Source organism: Macaca fascicularis, chromosome 14, assembly GCF_037993035.2.
Source record: "Macaca fascicularis isolate 582-1 chromosome 14, T2T-MFA8v1.1".
Lineage (NCBI taxonomy): Eukaryota > Metazoa > Chordata > Mammalia > Primates > Cercopithecidae > Macaca > Macaca fascicularis.
The window spans coordinates 3025015-3049054 of NC_088388.1; the positions used below are offsets into that span (position 1 = coordinate 3025015).

At 51.1% G+C, this 24040-nt stretch overlaps 1 protein-coding gene and 1 long non-coding RNA gene across 10 annotated transcripts in view; one reads left to right on the plus strand and one right to left on the minus strand.

Annotated features, from left to right (window-relative positions):
• The window catches only part of OSBPL5 (oxysterol binding protein like 5), an 80380-nt gene that overhangs the window by 22088 nt on the left and 34252 nt on the right, over nt 1-24040 (minus strand). For all 9 annotated transcript variants that reach the window (XM_074012909.1, XM_065527808.2, XM_074012910.1 and 6 more), the window contains exons 2-7: nt 20641-20797; nt 18144-18226; nt 13698-13778; nt 13362-13463; nt 11795-11998; nt 10894-10978 (exon numbers count right to left, since the gene is read on the minus strand). In XM_074012909.1, the coding sequence (XP_073869010.1) occupies nt 10894-10978; nt 11795-11998; nt 13362-13463; nt 13698-13778; nt 18144-18226; nt 20641-20776 (691 nt within the window). In that variant the 5' untranslated portion in view covers nt 20777-20797. The remainder of the gene's footprint in view (nt 1-10893; nt 10979-11794; nt 11999-13361; nt 13464-13697; nt 13779-18143; nt 18227-20640; nt 20798-24040) is intronic.
• LOC107127234 (uncharacterized) lies at nt 2578-9932 on the plus strand. Its single transcript, XR_001484807.4, has 4 exons — nt 2578-2618; nt 6899-6995; nt 8488-8635; nt 9026-9932. It is a non-coding gene; the product is annotated as an uncharacterized lncRNA (long non-coding RNA).

Here is a 24040-nt window from a genome sequence, read left to right on the forward strand (position 1 = left end):
TTTTTTGAGATGGGGTTTCACTCTTGTTGTCCAGGTTGGAGTACAATGGCACGATCTCAGCTCACCGCAACCTCTGCTTCCTGGGTTCAAGCAATTCTCCTGACTCAGCCTCCTGAGTAGCTGGGATTACAGGGGTGCGCCACCACACCCAGCTAATTTTGTATTTTTAGTAGAGATGGGGTTTCTCCATGTTGGTCAGGCGGTCTCAAACTCCAGACCTCAGGTGATCTGCCTGCCTCGGCCTCCCAAAGTGCTGGGATTACAGGCGTGAGCCACCGCGCCAGGTCAATAAGTGTGTTTTTTGTTTTTGCTGTGGTTTTGAGATGGGGTCTCGCTCTGTCACCCAGGCTGGAGTGTAGTGGTGATCTCAGCTCGCTGCAAACTCTGGCTCCAGGGTTCAAGTGATTCTCCTGCCTCAGTCTCCCAAGTATCTGGGATTACAGGTGCCTGCCTGTAATTTTTTTTTGTTTTTAGTAGAGATGGGGTTTCACCATGTTGGCCAGGCTGGTCTCAACCTCCGGGCCTCAAGTGACCTGCCCACCTCGGCCTCCCAAAGTGCTGGGATTACAGGCGTGAGTCACCGTGCCTGGGCTATTAATTAGTGTTATTCAAAGAAGGCTTCTGGGGTCACATCAGGTGGGAAGATGGGGCTGAAGAGCATTGAAGGCGGTTCTGTGCCTCTCTGAGCCTCTGCCTTTTGGAGCTCCTGGAGACAGTGAGTTTCTCTCCCTCACTTTCAGATCCACGAAATCCTGCTCTTGTGGAGCATCCCAGGGTCCAGGGTAGGGAGGGACCTGCCTAGACAGTGGCTCCTGGGTCTCTAGAGCTGCCCTTCTCATTGGGTTGGAGGGATATCTGGGATCCTGCTGGTTCCATTGCAGGCTTGGTTGGTGCCAGAGTGGTCAAGCCTGGGCTGAACACTAGGGTTGGGGGAGGGATGGCAGTGGCTGGTGGTGGGGAGCTGAAGGGGTCACAACTGCCGAGTTGGCCCCAGGGCCTGAACATCTGTGCTTTGTAGCTGCCACAAAGGACTAGACATCCTGAATATTACGCATCCTTTGGAGCTCATTCCGAGACCTCTTCCTCCTCTTCCTGGAAGCCCACCCTGATACCCACAGGGGCTGGGGACATCCCTCCTCCCGGATGGTGGCCCCCACCCTATCAGGGGCTCAGCACATGCCTCAGCCCAACCTGCCTTATCAGATGGTTGGTTATCTACCTCACCCAGGAGCACAGAGGCTGTGGGCTACCCTGTCCATCCCAGGGCCTGCATGGGACCTGGCACAGAGTCGGGGACTCAGGATGGCCCAGGAGGAAGCACGGATCTGGCACCTGACCACCAGGGGTGATGTGGCACCAAGACTCCAACCTGACAGGCACCAGAGCCCCGTGGTCAAGGCCAGGCTGCTTTAGGTCTGCACCACTGGTGGGATGGGAGCCCCTCACCCTGCTGCTCTGGGAGGCACCAGCTGGGGTTAGAGGAGGTGGAGCAACCACATTTACCCAGAGCAGCCACTGGAGGGTGTGGTGGGGCAAGGCCCCAACCTCAGGTTAGAGGGAGGCACCGCCAAGAGGGAATCCCTCCAGGTGCAGGATCACCACAGTCACAGCTGCCTGAGCGGCCACTCAGGGCACACCAACAGTGTCCAATGCACTTGGCAGTCAGGGAAATTCACATTCATGTCCAGGCTCTAGCACTTTCTTGCTGGCAGTTTGCCTGTGCCTCAGTTTCCTGATCTATCTAATGTGGATGATAACAGTAGAACCTGTTGGTTCAAAGGTGCCTGGTGTGAAAGAAAAATCTTGGGCCCCTCAAATCCCTAAGCTAAAGGGAAAAACTCAAGCTGGGAACTGCTTAGGGCCAACTTGCCTCCCATTCTATTCGAAGTCACCCCTCTGTTCACTTAGATAAATGCATATCTGATTGTCTCCTTTGGAGAAGCTCATCAGAAACTCAAAGAAATGCAATCATCTCTCTCTTATCTACCTATGACCTGGGAGCCCCCTCCCTGCTTGAAGTTGTCCTGCCTTTCCAGACCAAAACCAATGTTCATCTTACATATGTTGGTTAATGTCTCATGTCTCCCTAAAACCAAACTGTGCTCTGACCACCGTGGGCACATCATCAGGATCTCCTGAGGCTGTGTCATTGGTGGGCGTCCTCAACCTTGGCAAAATAAACTTTCTAAATTAACCGAGACCTGTCTCAGATTTTCGGGGTTCACGTTTTGGTATCCACTGAGGGATTCTGAGTGGAGATGCCCCTGACTTTTCACAAGTCTCCTATTGGTGCTTGGTACTAGCTTAAGCTAACTTTATGGCTCAAACCAGTAAGACAATTTGCTGAGTCCCGGAAGCACCCACCCCAGAGAATCCCTGATCTCTCAAAATGTGGCCGAGATCCAAAGTTTACTTTGCTGTACAACTTCTCTTTTTGGAGTTTTACTTGCTTCCAACACAACGAAGGCAAGTTTTTCCTGCTCCTATGACGACGGAAGGCGGGTAACTCCTTTATGGAATTTGAGCTCGCTTCCAATAGGGAAGATGAGATTTGTTTGTTTTGTTTTCCTGCTTCTAGGACAGTGGAGAGCAGTTTTCAGCCTGAGACCCATCCCTAGGTAAGTAACTGAATTGTGGTTTGTCTTGGCTAAAGTTAAGATTAACAACCAGCTGGTCTTAACTTCTCCTCACTATTAGAGCGCTCAGTAATCACAGAAGTTGTGCGATGGTTTGTTTCGCTTAACTGTTTTTTTGTTGTTGATTGTTTCTGTTTTTGTTGTTTTGGTCTTTTTCCCATTGAACTCTATCTGGCTTGATCAAATCCCAAGGAAGTTCCAAATTATGGGGAACAAGGCCTCTGAAGTGGCTAAATTACCCTCCCCGCCACACACACAATGGTGGTGTGATGGGGGGAGAAAAATGGCCAGCAAAAGGAAAAAAAAAAGAGGAAAGATTTTGATTTTTGACTACTAAGGGGCTTTACTGATATAATAATGCCACATTTTCACTAGCCAGGCCAAACTGAAAGAGTAATGACTGTACTTCTGTGTCCTCATTAAAATTGGTCCGTTGAAATATGGAATGAGATTTAAAAAGATTTTTTTAAAGAAGCTCAATGGTTAAAAGTCAGTTTAATGAAAAGCTAACATCCAAGATGTGTGTGTGTGCATATGTGTGTGTTTGTGTGCAGGTGTGTGTGTGCGTGTGTGTGTGTGCATTTGTGTGTGTGTGTATTTAAGAGACCTTCATGTTTTTGTTTTTGTTTTTCTCCTAGGACCTTGTCTTTTTTTGGGCAAAAGGTTTTTTTCTTTTCAGTTGACTGAATTCTGTTTTCTTGATTTACTTCTGCTGTCTCTCCTTTCTCTTGCACCCTCTGCTGCGTGGGGGACCTAAAATAGTTTACAGTAGCCTGGGGTTCCTTAAAGAAAATGGAGAAGGCGCCAGACGCCCTCTGGGGGAGAAACTTGCTTTTTCTTATGAAACCCCAAGAATGTAAACAGACAAGTTTGTCTCAGCTCTTAAACTGCTTACTTTTGTATTGTGTAAACTGTTTTATGTTTTCTTTTTGACTAAAATAGTTATTGCAACAGAGGCTACTCTTGGGTTTTTAAGGAAGAGTGTGGTTTAGACACTTAGAAATGTCTTTGTTTAAAAACTTTTTTTTAAGTGCACTATAAAAGCATTACGTAGTCTAACCTCATAATAATTCTCCCTTTTTGGAGACCCAGGATTCAGTGTGGGCTCTTCCCAGAGCTCAGAGATCCAGTTAAATGATAGGTAGTCCCTACTAAATAAAACTGGTCTCCTAATGCAATACTATGATAGACTTCTATAATTTTGTTTGATTTGGCATCCATCTTTAGTCTCCCTCTAGCACCACCAGACTTTTTCTCTCTGTACCTTATGATGCAAATTTTGCTATTTGACTTTCACCTGAGTTGTTTCCTTTAATATGCAAATTAAGACTATTTAGCTGACAATTGCCTAGGGTTGTGAAACAGGTTCTCAAGAATCTGAAAGTCTAAGATAGGAAAAAAAAGTTTTTATAAACCTATAAAATGTATTTCTATTGGCATGCCTAATATGTCTATGTATTTCTGCGTTGTGTACACAATGTTTCACTACTGAAAATATATAAAAGGGCTCTAATTGGCTTAAGAAAATAAACGCACTTGAATCAAATACTTGATCAAGAAAAAAGAAAAGATGAGTCCAGTGCTTTTTCAAGTTTATGTAACTTAAGTAAAATCTTTAATGAATAAGCTAGCTTTAAAATTATTGGTAAAGTAATATTAGAAATGTCTTAAGAATTGCCAGCATACATTTTTGTTTGCATTTATTAATCAAGCAATTTCATACTTATCCCTGCCAAACACCATAGGTGTCAAAATTTGGCATAAGAGTTATGAAACTGGCCGGGCGCGGTGGCTCACGCTTGTAATCCCAGCACTTTGGGAGGCCGAGGCAGGCAGATCACGAGGTCAGGAGATCGAGACCATCCTGGCTAACACGGTGAAACCCCGTCTCTACCGAAAACACAAAAAATTAGCCGGGCGTGGTGGCGGCACCTGTAGTCCCAGCTACTTACTTGGGAGGCTGAGGCAGGGGAATGCCGTGAACCCAGGAGGCGGAGCTTGCAGTGAGTGGAGATGGCGCCACTGCACTCCAGCCAGGGCGACAGAGCGAGACTCCGTCTCAAAAAAAAAAAAAAAAAAAAAAAGAGTTATGAAACTACAAACCCAGCCCAAGACAGAATGATCTTTGCTTGTGTAATCTTTAATAAATAAGACATTGATGGCTGGGCACAGTGGCTCATGCCTGTAACCTCAGCACTTTGGGAGGCTGAGGTGGGTGGATCACAAAGTCAGGAGTTCAAGACCAGCCTGGCCAATATAGTGAAACCCCGTCTCTACTAAAAATACAAAAATCGGCCGGGCGCGGTGGCTCACGCCTGTAATCCCAGCACTTTGGGAGGCCGAGGCGGGCAGATCACAAGGTCAGGAGATCGAGACCACGGTGAAACCCCGTCTCTACTAAAAATACAAAAAATTAGCCGGGCGCGGTTGTGGGCGCCTGTAGTCCCAGCTACTCGGGAGGCTGAGGCAGGAGAATGGCGTGAACCCGGGAGGCGTAGCTTGCAGTGAGCCGAGATCGCGCCACTGCACTCCAGCCTGGGCGACAGAGCGAGACTCCGTCTCAAAAAAAAAAAAAAAAAAAAAATACAAAAATCAGCCAGGCATGGTGGCAGGCACCTGTAATCCCAGCTACTCACGAGGCTGAGGCAGGAGAATCGCTTGACCTGGGAGGCAGAGGTAACAGTGAGCTGAGATTGCGCCACTGCACTCTGGCCTGGGAGACAGAGCAAGACTCTGTCTGAAAAAAAAAAAAAAAAAAAAAAAAAAAAAAAAAAAAACAAACATTGATATTGGTTTAATAAAAATAGCTACATCTTAAATTTAGTAAGATTACCATACCTTCTAATCTGGTGGCTTTAGGTAGTCTAGTCCACAGGCAGTAAGGTTTATTTTGAGAAAGACTGTTATAGTCTTTGTTTCAGCTAAACTATAAACTAAGTTCCTCCCAAAGTTAGTTCAACCGATGCCCAGGAATGAACAAGGACAGCTTGGAGGTTAGAAGCAAGATGGAGTCAGTTAGGTCAAATCTCTTTCACTGTCTCAGTTATAATTTTGCAATGGTGGTTCCATAATTTAAATAATGACAATTGCAGTTTTTATAAATAATCTAGGTAAATGATTAAAATAATTAAGTGAATGTAGTAAGACAAATACTCGCAGACAAACTCATAATTTAGAATTTAAAGTTAGATTAAATAATAGATAATTCACTATTTGGATATTTTCCAATAAAAATATATTTGTAGGAAAACATACTTTCTAAGAAAAAGTGTGTCCTTTTTAAAAAGATGAACAATTTTTGCCTAATTCAAAGCTTATTTAAAGGTCCTGTATAAAACAAGGTAAAAGGAACCAGGAAATAAAACAGTAAAAGAGATGTAAAGAAAGTTACAAAGAAGTTTTTTTGGTGGGGGGTAAGAAAGTTTAAAGAGAAATAATTTCATATGAGAAAGAATCTTGTATGGTAAATTTAGTCCTAGAGTAAAATGACTGGTTGTTTAAGAAAGAGGGATGTTCAGGACAAACAAGAAAGTCGAAGTATGTCATGAATGATCTATGTAAGTCACAATAAGAGGATCTATTAAAAAAACAAAGCCTTTTATAAGATCAAGTTGTCTATGACTAAAGGGAAATTATAATGGTCTTTCTAGATATTGGGTTTGATGTAAAAAAACAGTTACAGACTAAATAATTGGTTAGAACAATGACATTTTCTGAAGGGGTTGATTTACTCTGAATCAATTACAAGAGATTTTAATTTTTAAATTTTAATCCAAAGTTCAACTTTTATTGCATCTTGCCAGTTTCAGTTTTCTCTTCCCTTTTAAAAGGTACAAAATAGTAACACTTCCCTTCAACTCATTTTCAGCTCATATAAGTTTTGTTTTCCTCCTCAGGTTCTGTTTTTTTGTGTGTATGTGGCCTGATGCTAACAATGTTTTCTTAAAGAAAATGTTTTTTTCTAACATAATATTCTATACACTGTAGAAGGTATTTTCTTCTGCCTTTTGGTAAGTGGCCTAACAGATTTTATGTTTTATCAAAATAATTCCTATGCCATTATTATTAAGTTTGGTTTGCTTAGGAAAAACTGAGATTAAAAAATTTGTTTTAATCAAGGTTATTACATCCTTGTATCTTCTTGTATGTGCTTTTAAAATCCTTGTGACATCAAGTTACAGGGATTTGACTCGTGGGTATAAAAAGAACACCAAGTCCTCCTAAATTTTAAACACTGACAGCAATTAAATCTTCATCTTCAGGCCTGGTAGAAGATGCCAATCAAAATAAACCACATTCCTGAGACACGGAAATTAAAACTCTTCAACTCCTCAAGGCCCAGAGACTATCCCAGAAGAGGTAGGCATGTGAGACTGTAAGAGCTGACTTTGAGAGATAAAATAAGTTCAGTTTCTCAGCCAGGTGCGGTGGCTCACGCCTGTAATCTGTGGATGGCATGAACCCAGGAGGTGGAGCTTGCAGTGAGCCGAGATTGTGCCACTGCACTCCAGCCTGGGTGACAGAGTGAGACTCCATCTCAAAAAAAAAAATAGTAAGTTCAGTTTCTCTATAAATTAATCATTAATGTCAAAGACACACTGATGCAAGACTGGCATATGGGCCCCTGTGTCAGATAAACAAGGTTTTCATGAAACAATAACTGACTCCTTAATAAAGGTTATAAAGGCTTATGGAAGTTATATCTTATGATCAAGATGAAAGTTTTATAGACTGTAATTTTGGAAAATAATTTAATTGGCTTCATGATGTTATTAGGGCTGATTGTTTGGAAAACTAAGTCTCCTGTCTCAAAGAATGAAGGTTTTTGCCTTTCTAAAAAAATCCTTGAGTTATCACTTTGTTCAAATGAATGATTTTACAATGACTTGTAATCCTATTTTGTAATATCAAGTGTTTTAAACCTTTAATATTTGACAAACTTTCCAAAATCAAATTATAAATTATATCTTTTTCTAACCTAATCCTTTAAGATATTATTAATAGGTTCCCTAAAGTCCAAAAAGGACATGTTTGGCTTTTATTTGGTATAAAAATTATACACGAAGCATTGTCAAATATAAAATGGTGTTTGGTTTTCTTTGGGCTGTATTTGTATAAATATGTTATTGGTATGTGTTCCAAAATTATGGGAAACTCCTATAATTCTGATATGACCTAATGTACGTTATCAGTAATAATTATAATTGTTATGTTAAATGACTTTGTGCCACAGAGGTAACAAATTTCCTTGTCAATTATGTCTTTGACTATGGCTGCCCTAAAACTTTTTGTCATCCACAGACAATCGTTGTCTTGTTTTGGTCCTCTTTAGAAGGTGGTTTTATAATGGTTTTATAATCAGCTATAAAACTTCAGCCAACATAGTGAAAGCCCATCTCTACTAAAAATACAAAAATTAAATGGGCATTGTGGCGGATGCCTGTAACCCCAGCTACTCGGGAGGCTGAGGCAGGAGAATCGCTTGAACCCGGGAGGAGGAGGTTGCAGTGAGCCAAGATGGCGCCACTGTACTCCAGCCTGGGGAACAGAGCGAGACTTCATCACGACAACAACAACAACAACAACAACAAAGAAGTATGAAGTAATCTTTTTGACCTTTTGCTTAAAATATTGCTGATCCTTTGTTTTGTTTTTCAGAGTCAAGAAAACTTTAAGCTATTTATGGCTTTTAACAATTGAGTAAAGTATACTCCTATGAACAAAATTTGGAGCATATTTGTTTCTCTCTACCTGATTTTTACAGAATTTGGAAACTATCTGAGTATTCGTAACTTATGACAATGTAATTATTTGCATAAGTGCAATAAGAATCTGTTTTCATTTGTAACAGGACACAATTGGAGAAATGGGTTATTTTACCAAGGCTTTGCCTGGAATGATGTGCTTTCCTTTAAGGACTCAAACTTGACTTATGGAACCAATGAAAGCCCCTTGGAAAAACTGGCCTCTTACCTCGTCCACACAGTCCCTGACCTGTGGTAAGTAAAGAATGTCACTTTCTGACAGGCCCAGGAGCTCCAAATTTATCTTGGAACCTCAAGAAGATGATAATTCACCCAACTTATAGGCATTTCATGGCACAAATCCATGACTGGGCTCAGTTTTTTAAAAATCTTATCTGAGATTCCTTCTATGGAACAAAGTTCTATCAAAGACAATTTAAAAGCCTATGGAAAAAATAATTACTCTTGCTGCAATGTATAGAAATAATTAGTCCAAGTATAATAAAGCAAACCAGTCCTACCATGATTCGTCCTTAGTTAAAATGGGAAACTGGAGAGAAAAAAATGTGTTTCAAAATCTATAGTACAGCTGTTGTTAGATTCTAGTCTTCCCTAATGTTTTTCAATTTTTGTTATTTTCTACAGTTTGGACGAAATTCTAACTTTTCTTGGCTACGAGCCTTCAAAATAATGTTTTCAAATTTTTTCCTTCTTTTTTTTCCCCATTTTTCCTAATTTGGAGTCACTGAAGACTAAGTTGTGCTTTCTTAAAGCCCTGCAAACTGAAGCTAGGCAACTTAAACTTCAGAAGAAAATAACAGCAACCTATTACATACATAAGCCACTTTCATACCTGCCTCCTGATGTATGGACTTCAGAGTAATGTGGCCTATACCAATTTCCCAGGATTGTTCTTCTGTTTGTTGTTGCTTTTCTCCCTTCCTCCCCCTATTTTCTCTTCATAGGACACAAGACTTCACAACCTTCTAAAAATGAGCTTTCCTAATAACTTGGGACCTACGTGTGTAGGAATAAACCATCTTAGCCATGAGAGATCAGGTGGAACCTGAGACCAGAGACTCGTTTTCTTCTAAAATGCTTTCTCCAAAAGATTTTTAAAAAGAAAAAGGGGGGAAATGTGAAATGAAAATATCTTGGGCTCCCAAAATCACGAAGCTAAAGGGAAAAGTCAAACTGGGCACTGCTTGGGCCCAACCTGCCTCCCATTCTACTCAGTCACCCCTCTGCTCACTGAGATAAATGCATATCTGATGGCCTCCTTTGGAGAAGCTCATCAGAAGCTCAAAGGAATGCAACCATTTGTCTCTAATCTACCTATGACCTGGAAGCCCCCTCCCTGCTTTGATTGTCCTGCCTTTCCAGACCGAACCAATGTTCATCTTGCATGTGCTGATTGATGTCTCATGTCTCCCTAAAATGTATAAAACCAAACTGTGCTCTGACCACCTTGGGCACATCGTCAGGACTTCCTGAGGCTGTGTCACAGGCATGGCCTCAACCTTGGCAAAATAAACTTTTTTTTTTTTTTTTTGAGATGGAATCTCCCTCTGTTGCCCAGGCTGGAGTGCAGTGGCCTGATCTTGGCTCACTGCAACCTCCACCTCCCGGGTTCAAGCAATTCTCCTGCCTCAGCCTCCCGAGTAGTTGGGATCACAGGCACCCACCACCATGCCCAGCTAATTTTGTATTTTTAATAGAGACAGGGTTTCGCCATGTTGATCAGGCTGATCAAACTCCTGACCTCAGGTGATCCACCTGCCTCGGCCTCCCAAAGTGCTGGGATTACAGGTGTGAGCCACTGCACCCAGCCTGGCAAAATAAACTTTCTAAATTATCTGAGACCTGTCTCAGATGTTTGGGGTTCACACTGGCATGTGGTTGCAGCTCAGTAATTGTTATATGAGTGCTTTTATAATGTCACTGGGTTCTCACACCATTGAGGTGACAGGTGTTTTTATTTATTTATTTTTTTTAAGATGGACTTGCATTCTTGTTGCCCAGGCTGGAGTGCAATGGCACGATCTTGGATCGCTGCAACTTCCACCTCCCGGGTTCAAGCAATTCTCCTGTCTCAGCCTCCTGAGTAGCTGGGATTACAGTCGTCTGCCACCACGCCTGGCTAAGTTTTGTATTTTTCAGTAGAGTTGGGGTTTCACCATGTTGGCCAGGCTGGTCCTGAACTCCTGACCTCAAGTGATCTACCCGCCTCGGCCTCCCAAAGTGCTGGGATTACAGGTGTGAGCCACCATGCCTGGCCTTTGACAGGTGGTATTTTAATGTCACGTTTTACTCATGGGGAACTGAGGCTAGGAATGGGGGCTCTGCGAGTGCAGGCCTAGCTCTGAGCCAGACTCATCCTGGCCAGACTTCAGGCTGCCCCCAGGCAGTGGAAGGGACTGAACTGGGGCCACCTGTACCTGGGCTACAACCTCAAAAGGGGACCCACTTCAGGTGGGGGCACTGGAGAGAGGCGCAAGCTGTCAGGCACTTACCATCTGACTCGGAGGCGGCCCTGAAGATCAGGTAGCTGCTGGGCAGGGGCTGTGTGATGGAGCCCACGCTCTCGCCTTTGGGGCCCTGGAGAGAGAGGATCTGGGTGTCACCCAAGGCAACACCCAGGGCCAGCTACACAGACAGGTCAGGCAGAACCATGCGGACCCACACCCGGGACCACCTGGATACCCCCAGGGCCACAGGGCTACCAGGTGGGGCCAGGCACCTGGCCAGGTAGACACTTGGCTGCCGAGAGGCGGGTAGGTGAGGGAGCTCTGTCCCTTTTCTTAGCCGGCAGCTCTGCCCTCAGCTTTCCAGCTCTGAGCCTCCCAACTCGGGGTGGCCAGAATCAGCAAATGCACATCCAGGATGCCCAGTGATGTCTGAATCCCAGAAAAACCATGAGTAGCTTTTTGGTCTAAGTATTTCCCATGCATGACTGGGGTCAGACTCGTATGAAAGAACCCTGATGTTTCGCTGAAATCCAAATGTAACCAGGTGTTCTGGGTTTCTCTGGTTTCCTACCCATTAGACCTGGCAGGGCAGCCCCGGGTTAGGAGGGGTGAGGGCCAGGAGCTGTTCCTCAGCCACCCCTGGGGAGTGGCTACTATTCTCCCTCCTGGACAGCAGCTGGGTGAGGGGCTGGGGTGACCTTGCTGCCAGCCGGCCACCTCCTTGCAGCCTACTGTTTGCTTCTTGGAGGACCAGTGACCACATCTGATCATCATCCCCTGCCACCCCGCCCCCCACACCGCATGTGGGGCTCAGAGAAGGTGAGAGACCTGCCCAACGCCCCCAGGGGGCCATTTAGCTGGCTGGCTCCACCCTCCACCGAGGCCCCAGGAATGAGCCCCTTGGCCCGCCGGGGCCTCTATCTTCAACCCTGTCCCTCTGCAGCACCTTCACGGCCCAGACGGACTGATCCAGCGGGTGGAAGAGCTTGAAGCAGAAGCCGTCCTTCTTGGAGGGCCGCTCGATGAGCTCGCAGCAGTGCAGCAGCACCGTGCCCACCCACTGGCCCACCTTGGGCGTCTTGTAGATGAGCAGTACCCCCGGCTTCAGCACACACCACAGCTTGGTCCAGCTCTTCAGGGTGCCACGGATCTGCAGGGAGGGTGCCGGCGTCAATGCCCACCCTCCGGGGCCACCACCCCGGGGGGCATCTTGAGGGCTTGGCAGGGAGCCGGGCACAGACCAGAGTGGGCTGCTGAGGGGCACTTCTCTTCCCTCACTCCCCCACACCAGCTCAGAACTCACCCTTTCCTCACCCCCATTCCCTGGGGTGGTGTCCTGTGTCTGTCGCATGCCCGAGCAGGGGCCAGGCCACGGTGAGCAGGGCTCCAGGACTCAGAGTGGAACTCGGGGCAGGGTCCTCATTTAGTTTTTAAAAGGAGCCCATGTGTTATGGTGAATGCAAAGAAATATGTGGCAGCAAGGACAAATTTACTTGTGAAGGTCATGTTCAAGGTCAAGGCCCTTAGGGAGGAACCAGCAATGAGTGGCGTGACTATTGTAACTGGCAGCTTTGTAAACTCTTTTTTTTTTTTTTTTTTGAGACAGTCTCTGTTGCCCAGGCCAGAGTGCAGTGGCACAATCTCGGCTCACTGCAACCTCCGCTTCCCAGGTTCAAGCGATTCTCCTGCCTCAGTCACCCGAGTAGCTGGGATTACAGGCACCCACCACCATGCCGGGCTAATTTTTGTATTTTTAGTAGAGATGGGGTTTCACCATTTTAGACAGGCCGGTCTCAAACTCCTGACCTTAGGTGATCCACCCACCTTGGCCTCCCAAAGTGTTGGGATTACAGGCGGGAGCCACCGCGCCTGGCCTGGCAGCTCTGTAAATTCTGAAAGTAGTTGTCACTTCTTTTCTCATTCTGAATACTCACTTTTGCACCTAACTTTTGATTCATAATTTTGGTATGTGGGTAGGAGGAGCCCACATGGGCCAGGGCTCTGCAGACACCAGGGCTGGGCACACTTATCTGGTATGTGCTGCCCAGCAGCCTTCGAGTTGGGTAGTTTTACCTCCACTGTGCGCAAGGGGAAATGGAGGCTCAGAGGCTGAGTGAATGGCCATGGTCTCCGTGAGGTCTGAGCACAGGACACCCCGCCCTGATGTGGGGTCCTCTCCCGGAAGCTGCAGCAATGCCTCCCTCCCCAGTGCCCTCCACCCACTGACCAGGCCCTACTGTATTCAGAAATGGGGCCTTTGCAGACATAATCAGGTGAAGATGGGGCTACCCTGGAGTAAGGTGGTTCTAATTCCTACCACCGGTGTCCTTATAGAAAGGGGGAGACAGGTGGATAAGGAAAGGCCGCATGAGGATGGAGCAGAGGCTGCAGTGATGCGGCTGGATGCAGGGAAGTGAATTTCCATGGTTTCAGGCCACCCCACTTGTGGTCCTTTGCTATGGCAGCAGCATGCTGACCCGTGTCCTGGGTGGCCAGAGGCCGGTGTCACCTACCTTCAGGCTGTCGGCCATGATGACCACGCTGGGGTCTGTCAGAGCGCTGAGCAGCTGCCGTGTGGCACGCTTCTTCTCCTGCCGGTAGTTCTCCTTCTGCGCCTGGGCCCAGGGCACCCACGGTGGGTCATGGGAGAAGGCACCAAGCTGCCCCAGGTCCTCCCACCGTCCGGCCCAGTGGGGGGTCCAGGGGCAGGGGAGGAAGCAGGGGGCGTGGAGGCGACCAGGTGTGGTTTGTCCCCCTCCTTTTGACAGGCGGGGAGGGTGATTTCCCTGGCTCAAGTGGCCATCGGTCTGACAGTGACACGGCTGCACCCTTCCCGGGCCTGGACTCACCTTGAGAGTCTCCTTCTTGGTGACCCTGGTGGTGGGGGACACACATTCCTTGTCTGACCCATTGCACAGCCTGTACTCGGCCTACAAGAGAGAGGTGGGTATGGCGGACCGGGCACAGGGGCCGGCCCAGGGCTAGGAGCCCAGGTTGGCCTGATGCCAAGGATATGAGGGGCAGAGGTCAGAGAAGGGTGCTCTGCTCCCCTCCCACCTGGCACCCTCTGTCCCCCCGACCAGAACTTCCAGGGCTGCCATGGGGGATGGAAGAACAAGGGCGGCTGACAAGAGCCCCTCCATGGGCGCATGCCAGTGACCGGGGGAGACCCATCTTCCTCGGGGCACAAGCTGGGATGCGGCAGGGCGGTCAGGAAGGAGGGACATGTGGGGACATCAGGGTCCAGGGCTGACTTTCCATGGGTCTGACTGAGCCCTGAGGGACGGTCCTCTTTGAGGGGACACCTGGGAGGCCTCTGAGGAAGGCAGTCGGGGAGCCAGAGGGTGGAGTTTGCAGAAGGGGAGCTCGGCAGTAGCCACGAGATGGTGGTAACAAGCACTCAGGCTGGGTCTCTGGGGACCAGCCTTGCATCCACCGAAAAGAACAGCTTCCCTGCCTTGTCTTCCCTGCACGGTACCCAGCATGGCTGCTCCTTGGCCACTGCATGTGCCCAGCTCTGGGCAGGGCCAATGTGCTGGGGGGGTGTGTAGTGCAGGTGCCCACCCCATCTCTTGGGAGCCAAGGGCAGGCGTCACTGTCCAGGCCCGAACCCGAGTCCAACACGTGGCTGACTGCACGGGCCCAGGGCAGCAGTCCCAAGATCTTGGAGGCAGAAGGGGCCATGGTTCTTCTATAGATGGGGAACCTGAGGCCAGGTAGGGGGGTAGTTGGGACACAGAACCAGGTCTAAAGGCTGTAGGCTGGGGACAACAAGCTACGACCTGAATCCTGCCTGCTGCTTCCTTCCATGTGGTCTGCAAGCTAAGAACAGCTTCCACAGTTTTAATCAGTTGAAAAAAAAATCACAAGAATATTTTGTGAGATGTGAAAATTATATGAAATTCAAATGAGGAGTCCATAAATAAGGTTTTCTTGGCACACAGCCAGGCGATCTGGCACGCGTTGTCTGTGGCTGTTCTCACGCTTGGATGGCTGCACCGAGAACCTGGAACGGAGCCTGCGCCATGGCGGGGCCTAAATGCTGTCTGGCCTTTTCCAGAGGAAGCGTGCCCGCCCTGCCCTGCTCTGGCTGGGCATCTGTGGGTGCTCAGCACTTTCCAGGGGAGCCTCCAGTGCAAGGAAAGCCTCCCTCAGGCCTCCTCGTGGCTGGAAGCCCAGGACGCTGGGGACTGCCCACCACCCCAATCATGATGGTGCTAAGTACAGAGCTAAAGCCTTGTCTGCTGGGGCACCAGGTCCTGTTCGGGTGCTGCCTGTATTCATCCCCTTCATTCTGCAGCCAAGCATGAGGTGGGGCCAGTTATGGTCCCTATTTTATTTGTGCCTGGGAAATCAAGGCACAGAGAAGTGAAGAGCTAGCAAGGGGCAGGGCATGGAACCATTCCAAGGACTGGCAGTCCTGGCAGCACTGGGAGCCAGGCTTGGCCTTAGGCACTGAGGTTAGAAAGTAAAGATGCCAGTGTCCTGCTCTTTCAGGGAGAGACAGACCAGCCACCAGCACACAGAGGCGGGAGGAGCCAGGGGTCAGGTGAGTGCTGCGGTTCTGCAGTCCTGCGCGTGGATGTAAGCACATTAGATCCCACAGCTCAGATGATCATTGTTACTATCAGCATTGTGCAGAGGAAGAGCCTACACACAGAGAGGTTCAGAAACCTGCCCAAGGTCACACAGCTAATAAGGAGCTGAGCTGGGACTGAACCCAGGCAGTGTCACTCCAGTGTGGCACTTTCTTAACCAAGTCAGAGCATTCAGGATCACAAGAAAAGGGCACAAGACGGGGCGCCCAGAGGGCTCTGACTTGGAAGCAGTCTTTGGGCTGATGATGAGTGATAAGGAGGAGGCAGATCTGAGTGACGAGGCATGTGCCAGACCCTGGCCAGGTGACAGGTCTCCAGGGACCCAGGCTGGCAGAGAAGGTGCCCTAAGTTGCCCTCCTGGGAGTCCCCTGAGCTACAGTCTTGTTCACGGTGCCCTTAGTTACCTTGGCACATGCTGTTCCCAGTCTGGAATGCTTTTCCCTGTGGCTGGGTAGCCCCTGCTCCTTTCTTTCTCCCTGAGCTGCTTCCCCAGAAGTAGGACAGCTCATATCCCTGCTGGCACAGGTCCTGGTGACACATACCACCCTTGGCCCGCCCAGGACTTTTGCAATACAGTCACACAGCCATTTCTGTGGTGAACTGATGATTGTGTATGGCTCCTACCAGTGGACGGTTCCACCCTACTGCCCATTCACACTGGCAGCTGGGGGCTTAGCAAGCATCTCGAATGAATGGATGGATGATGGATGGATGGATGGATGGATGCATGGATGGATGGATGCATGGATGCATGAACCTGCTGCCAATTCCCCTCTGCCCAGTCTCCCACTAGATGCAGCTGAATGGAGCTGTGTTTGTTTGAGGTAACAGGGGAAAATAGAGGCAAGACTGTGGGGCATGGGATGGAGCACTTGCAACCCCTGCTCCCCAAATGGGCAGGACCCTTGGGGTCTGGTCACTGCAGCCCCTGCAGCCCCAGCATTGCAGAGAGTGCCTGCCCACTCCTCCTTCCTGCAGACCAGGTGGGTACCCCATCCAGGCACGCCAGGTCCTCTGCTCACTCCTCAGTGGTACTGTGCATCAGCCCACGGTGCCACAAGGAGGCACCTGAGAGATGAGAAGTGCTGCTCAGAACCGTGAACTTCAGTCTGACCAGAACTTTGCAACCTATGAAAATTCCTTAAAAATATAATTTAGAAGCCAGGCGTGGTGGCTCACACCTGTAATCCCAGCACTTTGGGAGGCCGAGGCGGGCAGATCACAAGGTCAGGAGATCGAGACCATCCTGGCTAACACGGTGAAACCCCGTCTCTACTAAAAATACAAAAAACTAGCCGGGCGTGGTGGCGGGCGCCTGTAGTCCCAGCTACTCAGGAGGCTGAGGCAGGAGAATGGCGTGAACCTGGGAGGTGCAGCTTGCAGTGAGCCAAGATCGCGCCACCGCACTCCAGCCTGGGCGACAGAGCGAGACTCCGTCTCAAAAAAAAAAAAAAAAATTAGCCAGGCGTGGTGCCGGGCGCCTGTCGTCCCAGCTACTCAGGAGGCTGAGGCAGGAGAATGGCATGAACCCGGGAAGCAGAGCTTGCAGTGAGCTGAGATTGTGCCACTGCACTCCAGCCTGGGCAACAGAGTGAGACTCCATCTCAAAAAAAAAAAAAAAAAATATATATATATATATATAATTTAGAACAACCTACAAAATGGGAGGAAGTAGTCACAAACCATGTATCAGATAAGGACCTCGTATCCAGAGCGTGTAAAGAACTCTTGCAGCTCAGCAACGAAAAGGCAAACATCCCATTCCCAAAATGGACAAAGAACTGGAATAGACATTTCTCCAAACAGGACATACAAGTGGCCAACACGTGCATGAAGATGTTCAATGTTACCAGTCATTAGAGATGCAAACTGAAGCTGCAGTGAGATGCCACTTCATACCCACTAGGAGAGCTATACAAATAATGCCAAAAAGAACAAATCACGCCTGTAATCCCAGCACTTTGGGAGGCTGAGGTGAGTGGATCATGAGGTCAGGAGATCGAGACCATCCTGGCTAATATGGTGAAACCTGTCTCTACTAAAAATACAAAAAATTGGCCGGGCGTTGTGACGAGCCCCTGTAGCCCCAGCTACTCGGGAGGCTTAGGCAGGAGAATGGTGTGAACCTGGGAGGCGGAGCTTGAAGTGAGCCAAGATCGTGCCACTGCACTCCAGCCTGGGTGACAGAGGGCGACTCCGCCTCAAAAAAAAAAAAAGAAAAAAAGAAAAGAACAAATCAGAAAATAGCAAGTGTTGGTGAGGATGTGAGGAACTGGAGCCCTTGTGCACTGTGTGGGTGGCCATGTAAGATGGTGCAGCCGCTGGGAAAGGAGTTTGGCAGTTCCTCCCAAAGTTAAACCAGAGAATTTTGAGAATTCTATATTATCACGGAATTACCATGTGACCTAGCAATTCCACTCTAGGTTTATACCCGAGAGAACTGAAAACTGATACTCAAATACACGTGCACACATGTTCACAGAAGCATTTTTCATGACAGCTATACGGTGAAAACAGCCCAAATATCCATCAGCAGCCCTCCCAGAGCAGCACAGTCTGGGATTGCAAGCTGTTTCCCCGGAACAGGCTGGAACGGTAGGCTCAGCTGGACGCCCTGCTGTCCTTTTCCCCAGCCATTTCTTGCTGTCCCCAGGGCCAGGCTCTGGCTCATGGATCCCCCCATACCCAGGCTCTTACCGGTGGCACCTTCGTGGCAGAGCTTGGGGTCGGTGGCCCTTCATCCCTGGGCAGCGGCGGGCCATTGGGCTCCATGTCCTTCCCTGCAAGAGAGCAGTGGGAGTGAGGACCCAGGCATGGTGGGCGGGCCAGGCTTCTCAGGCTGGTTGCCTGGTGTGCTGCAGGCGAGGGGTGGGTGTGGACGGCCTGGGAGGGGCAGGAAGCCAGCCGGAGGTGGTAGCAGGAACAGGACACTGCCTGAGAGTGTAATAAACGCCAGCGAGCGTCACTGTGGGAGGGACCCAGGAGATCTGGCAGGGCCTCCAGGACCTACAGGGAGGAAGCTGGGACAGGAGCTGGTAGGAACCGGTGCCCTGGGCCTGCTGTGGTGTGCAATTTGCGTTCTGTTAAGGCCAGAGTCCCCAGTTTTCAGACAAAGAACGTGACATCCAGTCTCAAAGGCACGCGGCAGGTTTGGGGCCCCTGGACTGTGCATCCCTCTGGCCGGGGCTCTTGCTGGGAGCTCTTGCTGGCAGGTGGTCAGTCCTGTCTGTCATCCCCCCCTGGCAGGCTGGGTAAGGAGGGAGAGGCGAGGGAGGGAGACCTGAGGTGTCTGCGTTTGCTTCTGGGGGAAATGGCCTCCCCTTTCCTGGCTCTGTTTGCTTTAGCGCCAGTTTCCCAAGGTACGATTTATGGACAGGAGGAAGGAGGGCATGGCTGCAGGAGAGGCCTGAGGCCTGCCCAGTAGGGCTACTTCCGCTGCTTTCTGTGGCTGGTGGGTGAGGGTTGACTGCCCCGGTCCCTGGCACTGAGACTCGGAGGGGCTGAGGGCTGCAGTGAGCCCCATCCTGCCTAGGCCACAGGCGACAGGCCAGCAATAGGCTGGGTGTACGGACAGACGCCACAGACCAGCTGGAAGGCCTGGGGTCTACAGCCGTCCTTCCCTGACAGCCCTGGGCAGGGACTGGGTGGGGACGAAGAACGGAAAAGCCAGAACAGTGACCTGAGGAAGTGGTTCTGTCCAAAGGTCCTGGACTGTGGCCACTCACAGTCACAGGACATCACTGCCCCTGGCTGGCGGTGGCTGCTCCCCCACCCGGGAGAGCCTCTGCTTCCCCATCTGCAGGGTGCCACGCGCCTGACCCGGAGTGCTGGAGGGAGGCCAGCAGCGGCGCTCTTTCCTCTGGTGCTTTCTCACAAGGTTCTGGGGCCTTGGCCTGTGGCCACTAGCAAACTACTTCCCATGTGGATGCTGCCTCCTGGCCGGGAGGACTCAAAGGCGGGGGCCCTAGGAGCATTCAAAGGGACAGGGTGCAGGTGCCCTGGGCAGGGGGAGGCCAGCACTGGTCCTTCTCCTCGAAGCCTGTCCACACCCACCCCACTCCTCTGGCCCGGGACCTGCTGCCTCTGTTCCTCGGAGAAGGCCCTTCCCAGCCCGTGTTCTGCACCACCTGGGCCAGTTGCTCTGCAGTCCGAGTCCCTCGGAAAGTGACCAGCAGCTGGGACCGGGCCCTTCCTCCCCACCCCTGACTCTGCAAGTGCTTCTAAGGCTCCGGCCAGGGTGAACGTGACAGCAGAGAATAAAAGGTGTGGGATTTACCTCGTCGGGTGTCTAGTGCCCCTGCCTGCCACAGGACCTTCAGCAAGGCCACCTCTACGCTGGGACTCGGTTTTTCCATCTATTGGATGGGACTTTGGCTGTGACCATCCACACGCCCCTCGAGCCTGGATGGTGGGTCTGCCCGATGCTCTCCCACTCCCCCCAGGGCAGAACAGATGACCATGGCCAGGCAGGGCTGGGGCTCCCACTTCCTCCGCCCCAAAGCAGACAGTGGGAGGAGCAAGGGTGGAGCTGGGGAGAGGCCCTCCAGGCAGGTGCCAGCCCCTACCTCCTACTCTCAGGGGAACAGGGGAGGAAGGGCTGGGTTTTCTGGGGGACAGCAGTCACAGCCCAAGGGGCAGGGGTTGTCAATAGTTAGGTGCCAGGGAGGGGCCTGGAGCGTGGCAGCATTGGTGGGCAGAGGTTCTGAGTCTGTGTGCTGGGTGCTTTATCCACAATTGCATGAAGGCAGACCTGGTTCCAACGGTTCCCTCCCAGAGCCCAGGACCCGTGTGTAGCTGGAAGTCGGTACTAACATTGTCCCGTTTTACAGATCAGTCAACTGAGGCCGAGAGAGGCCAAGTTGCTGGCCTGGGGTTACCCTGCCAGGACTGGGGCTCAGGCCACCTGTCCCTGGAGCCTGTTTTGGGATGACTGCACTACACAACTCCCAAAGCCTGGGCTGTGGGAGCCCCCCCCTCCTCAACCAGATGGGCTTCACCTGGCCCCACAGGTCAAGCCAAGAAGCCGTATTACCTGGCCCTCTACCAAGCTATCAACCCTTTGATCATGAAACCTGTACAGTCCCCAGCATGGAGGCTGTGGACCTCAAGGGGCACGGAGGGGTTGGGCCGCCTGGGGTCACCCCACCGGGCCCAAGCTGGGGGCCAGGATGCCCTGCCCGCGGCCGGCACTGACCTGGGCTGAGTGGGTAGAGCTCATTGTCTCCGCCGAGGAGCAGGTTCCGGGTGAGCTTCCGGGGGTCGACTTTCTGAGGGGTGGAGGAAGGCGGACACAGGGAGAAGCGGCGCCGGAGGAAGGCCTCCTCCTTCATGCTGTGGGCACTCGGGGGCTTCTGGAAGGAAGGAAGGAGGGGCAGCAGGAGGTCATCGCCTGGGAAGGGGCTTCAGAGCCACGCGGTGGGGGTGCCCCTGGCTGAGAAGTCCCCGTCTCAGGGGACTTCTGAGGCAGGGTGAGGAAGGCCTGGGCCCTGGGAGCCTGGTCGTGGGTGGTTGGCCAGGGCAGCCCAGCTCAGGAGAATGGCTTTGGCTGGTGCCAGCCCTTTCCAGGCCTGGCAGGAGGGCTGGATGGAGCCCTGGTCAGAGAGGCTCATCAGCACCCTCAGAAGACGTCCTTCTCAGAACCCCCACCCCAGGTTCTGTGAGACCCTGGCCGCAGCCAAGCAGACCCACCTGGGGACACAGGTTTTCCCTCCTGCATTTCCCTCCCACGTGACAGCGCTCTGTGGTGGGGAGGGGTCTAGAGCTTGTCTGCTCATGGAGAAGATGCAGCGGGGTGAGACCAGGTGGCCCCTGAGCACCAGGGAGTGGCTAGCATGGCGCTGGGCAGTCCGGGAGCATGGCCTGCTGTCCACCTAAGGGTCCCAGGAGTGCCTCTGGTCAAGCCCGCCTGATGCTTGGGTACCCCAATGGTTTCAGTTGTACCCACATGCACCCCAGCAAGAGAGGGAGTTCTGGGCGCTCACAGCCAGGCACATCTGCGTCTACGCCCAGCCCAAGACGTTGCATTCCCAGTGGGAGCTTCCTCCCTGCTTCACAAAAGAGGGAGGCCCCACAGCCGGACCCTGACACCCACCTGCCTCACTCTCCCAGCCCCACCCACTGGCAGACCTGCCTTTCCCCTGTGGGTTCAGAAGCGGGTTTCTCGTCTCCTCCCCTGGAAGGAGGTTGGTTGTGGACAACAGGCGGTCCCCTCTGTCCTGCTCCCCCACACCCCTACCCCTAGCAGTGCTGGGCCAAGCAGAGGATAACTGACTGCAGTCATGCCTTTGCAGGCACTTGAAGTTGACGGCGCCAAAACCACCGAGGTCTCAGCCCATTTTACAGATGAGAAAATCATGGCTCAGGGAATGGAAGACCCCGCCCTGTAATCGTGACCGACCTGATAGGGGTTGGCAGAGCATCCTCTCCAGTTCCTAATCTTGTGTCCACTTCCTAAGGACGAGCTCCTTAAAAACTACTGGTCAATTTTCCTCCTTTCCCAATTTTCTGGGGCTGCTTCCTGCCAAGCCCGGGACAAAGGCCTCGATTTCTCTCATGGCCCTGGGCTTTGCTGGGCGGGGCCTCAGACACACAGAGCCTTTCCTGCTGTGCCTTCAGGAGTGGGCTGGGTGGTTCAGGGTGTCTGTGATCCTGGGGGCTTCTGTCCACCACCCCAAAGCCCCCTCTTTGCCCCCAGTCCCGAAGTCAGAGTTGGGAGGAGCTCCAAGGCTGCAGCCAGGCTGGGCCAGCCCCTCTCTCACCCGACACCTGGCTCGGCTCGTGACCTTGGCCATCTTACACACAAGGAAGCTGGTTTCAGAGAGGCTGGGGTTTTGGCCCAGGTCACAGAGCACAGAGCTAACAATCAGCAATGCTCGTCCTTGAGCCAGGTGCAACCGATCCTAAAACCCGGCCGCTGAGCGTCTGCCCCTCAGTGTCTCAGCTCGGCTCAGCGAACCTGCGAACCTGCCGCAGGGAAGTGGGCGGGTGAGAAGTCCTGCCCCTACTTGTCAATCACAACAAACATGTCCTACCTGCCCAGGTGCGGCTCAGGCTGGGAACCAGCAGCTGAGCGGAGGCCGGGCTTACTCACTCAGCCAGCTGAGATTTTCCGAGCACCCAGGCTGGGCTGGGCACCGGGCAGCCAATGTGTCAGCAGCGATTCTGCTCTCAGGACCCACAGAGAGCCCCGGGATGTCCCAGGCAGTGTGGTGACAGTGATGCCCAGGTAGGTCTCCCTCACTTGGAACCTCCTGAGGCAGGGAGAGGGGCTCACAACCTAGCCTCAGCTGCCCTGTCTGGCTGTCTGCTCCAGCTCCACCTGGGCCAAAGTGCAGAGGGCATAGGGATCTTGGTGCCTTTCTGCTCAGACACCCCACATGCCTTCTCCCAGCACCAGTGACAGCCAGTGGGACTTCTTAGTCTGTGAGCACCATCATCCACTCATCTACACACCACACTCTCCCACTCCCTTGTATCCCTCCATCTATACATACATACGTCTTCCCTTCCAGGCATCCATCCATCCATCCATCCATCCATCCACCCACCCACCCATTCACCCATCCACCTATCCACCCAGCCATTCATCCATCCACCTATCCACCCATCCATCCATCCATCCATCTACTGTCTTCCCATCTATCCATCCATCCACCTATTCATCCATCCATCCATCTGCCGTCCTCCCATCCATCCATCCATCCACCCATTCACCCATTCATATATCCATCCATCCACCCACTCATCCATCCATCCATCCATCCATCCATCCATCCATCCATCCACCCACCTATCCACCCACCCATTCACCCATCCACCTATCCACCCAGCCATTCATCCATCCACCTATCCACCCATCCATCCATCCATCCATCCATCCATCCATCCATCCACCCACCCACCTATCCACCCACCCATTCACCCATCCACCTATCCACCCAGCCATTCATCCATCCACCTATCCACCCATCCATCCATCCATCCATCCATCCATCCATCCATCCATCCATCCATCGTCTTCCCATCTATCCATCCATCCACCTATTCATCCATCCATCCATCTGCCGTCCTCCCATCCATCCATCCATCCACCCATTCATATATCCATCCATCCACCCACTCATCCATTCATCCATCCATCCATCCATCCATCCATCCACCCACCCACCCACCCACCTATCCACCCACCCATTCATCCATCCACCTATCCACCTACCCATTCATCCATCCACCTATCCACCCAGCCATTCATCCATCCACCTCTCCACCCACCCATCCACCCACCCATCCATCCATCCATCCATCCATCCACCCACCTACCCACCCACCCACCTATCCACCCACCCATCCACCCACCCATTCATCCATCCACCTATCCACCCACCCACCCATCCATCCATCCATCCATCCATCATCTACCGTCTTCCCATCTATCCATCCATCCATCTGCCGTCCTCCCATCCATCCATCCATCCATCCATTCATATATCCATCCATCCACCCATTCATCCATTCATCCATCCATCCATCCACCCATCCTCCCAGGCATCCATCCATGCATCCATCCATCCACCCACACATCCATCCACCCACTC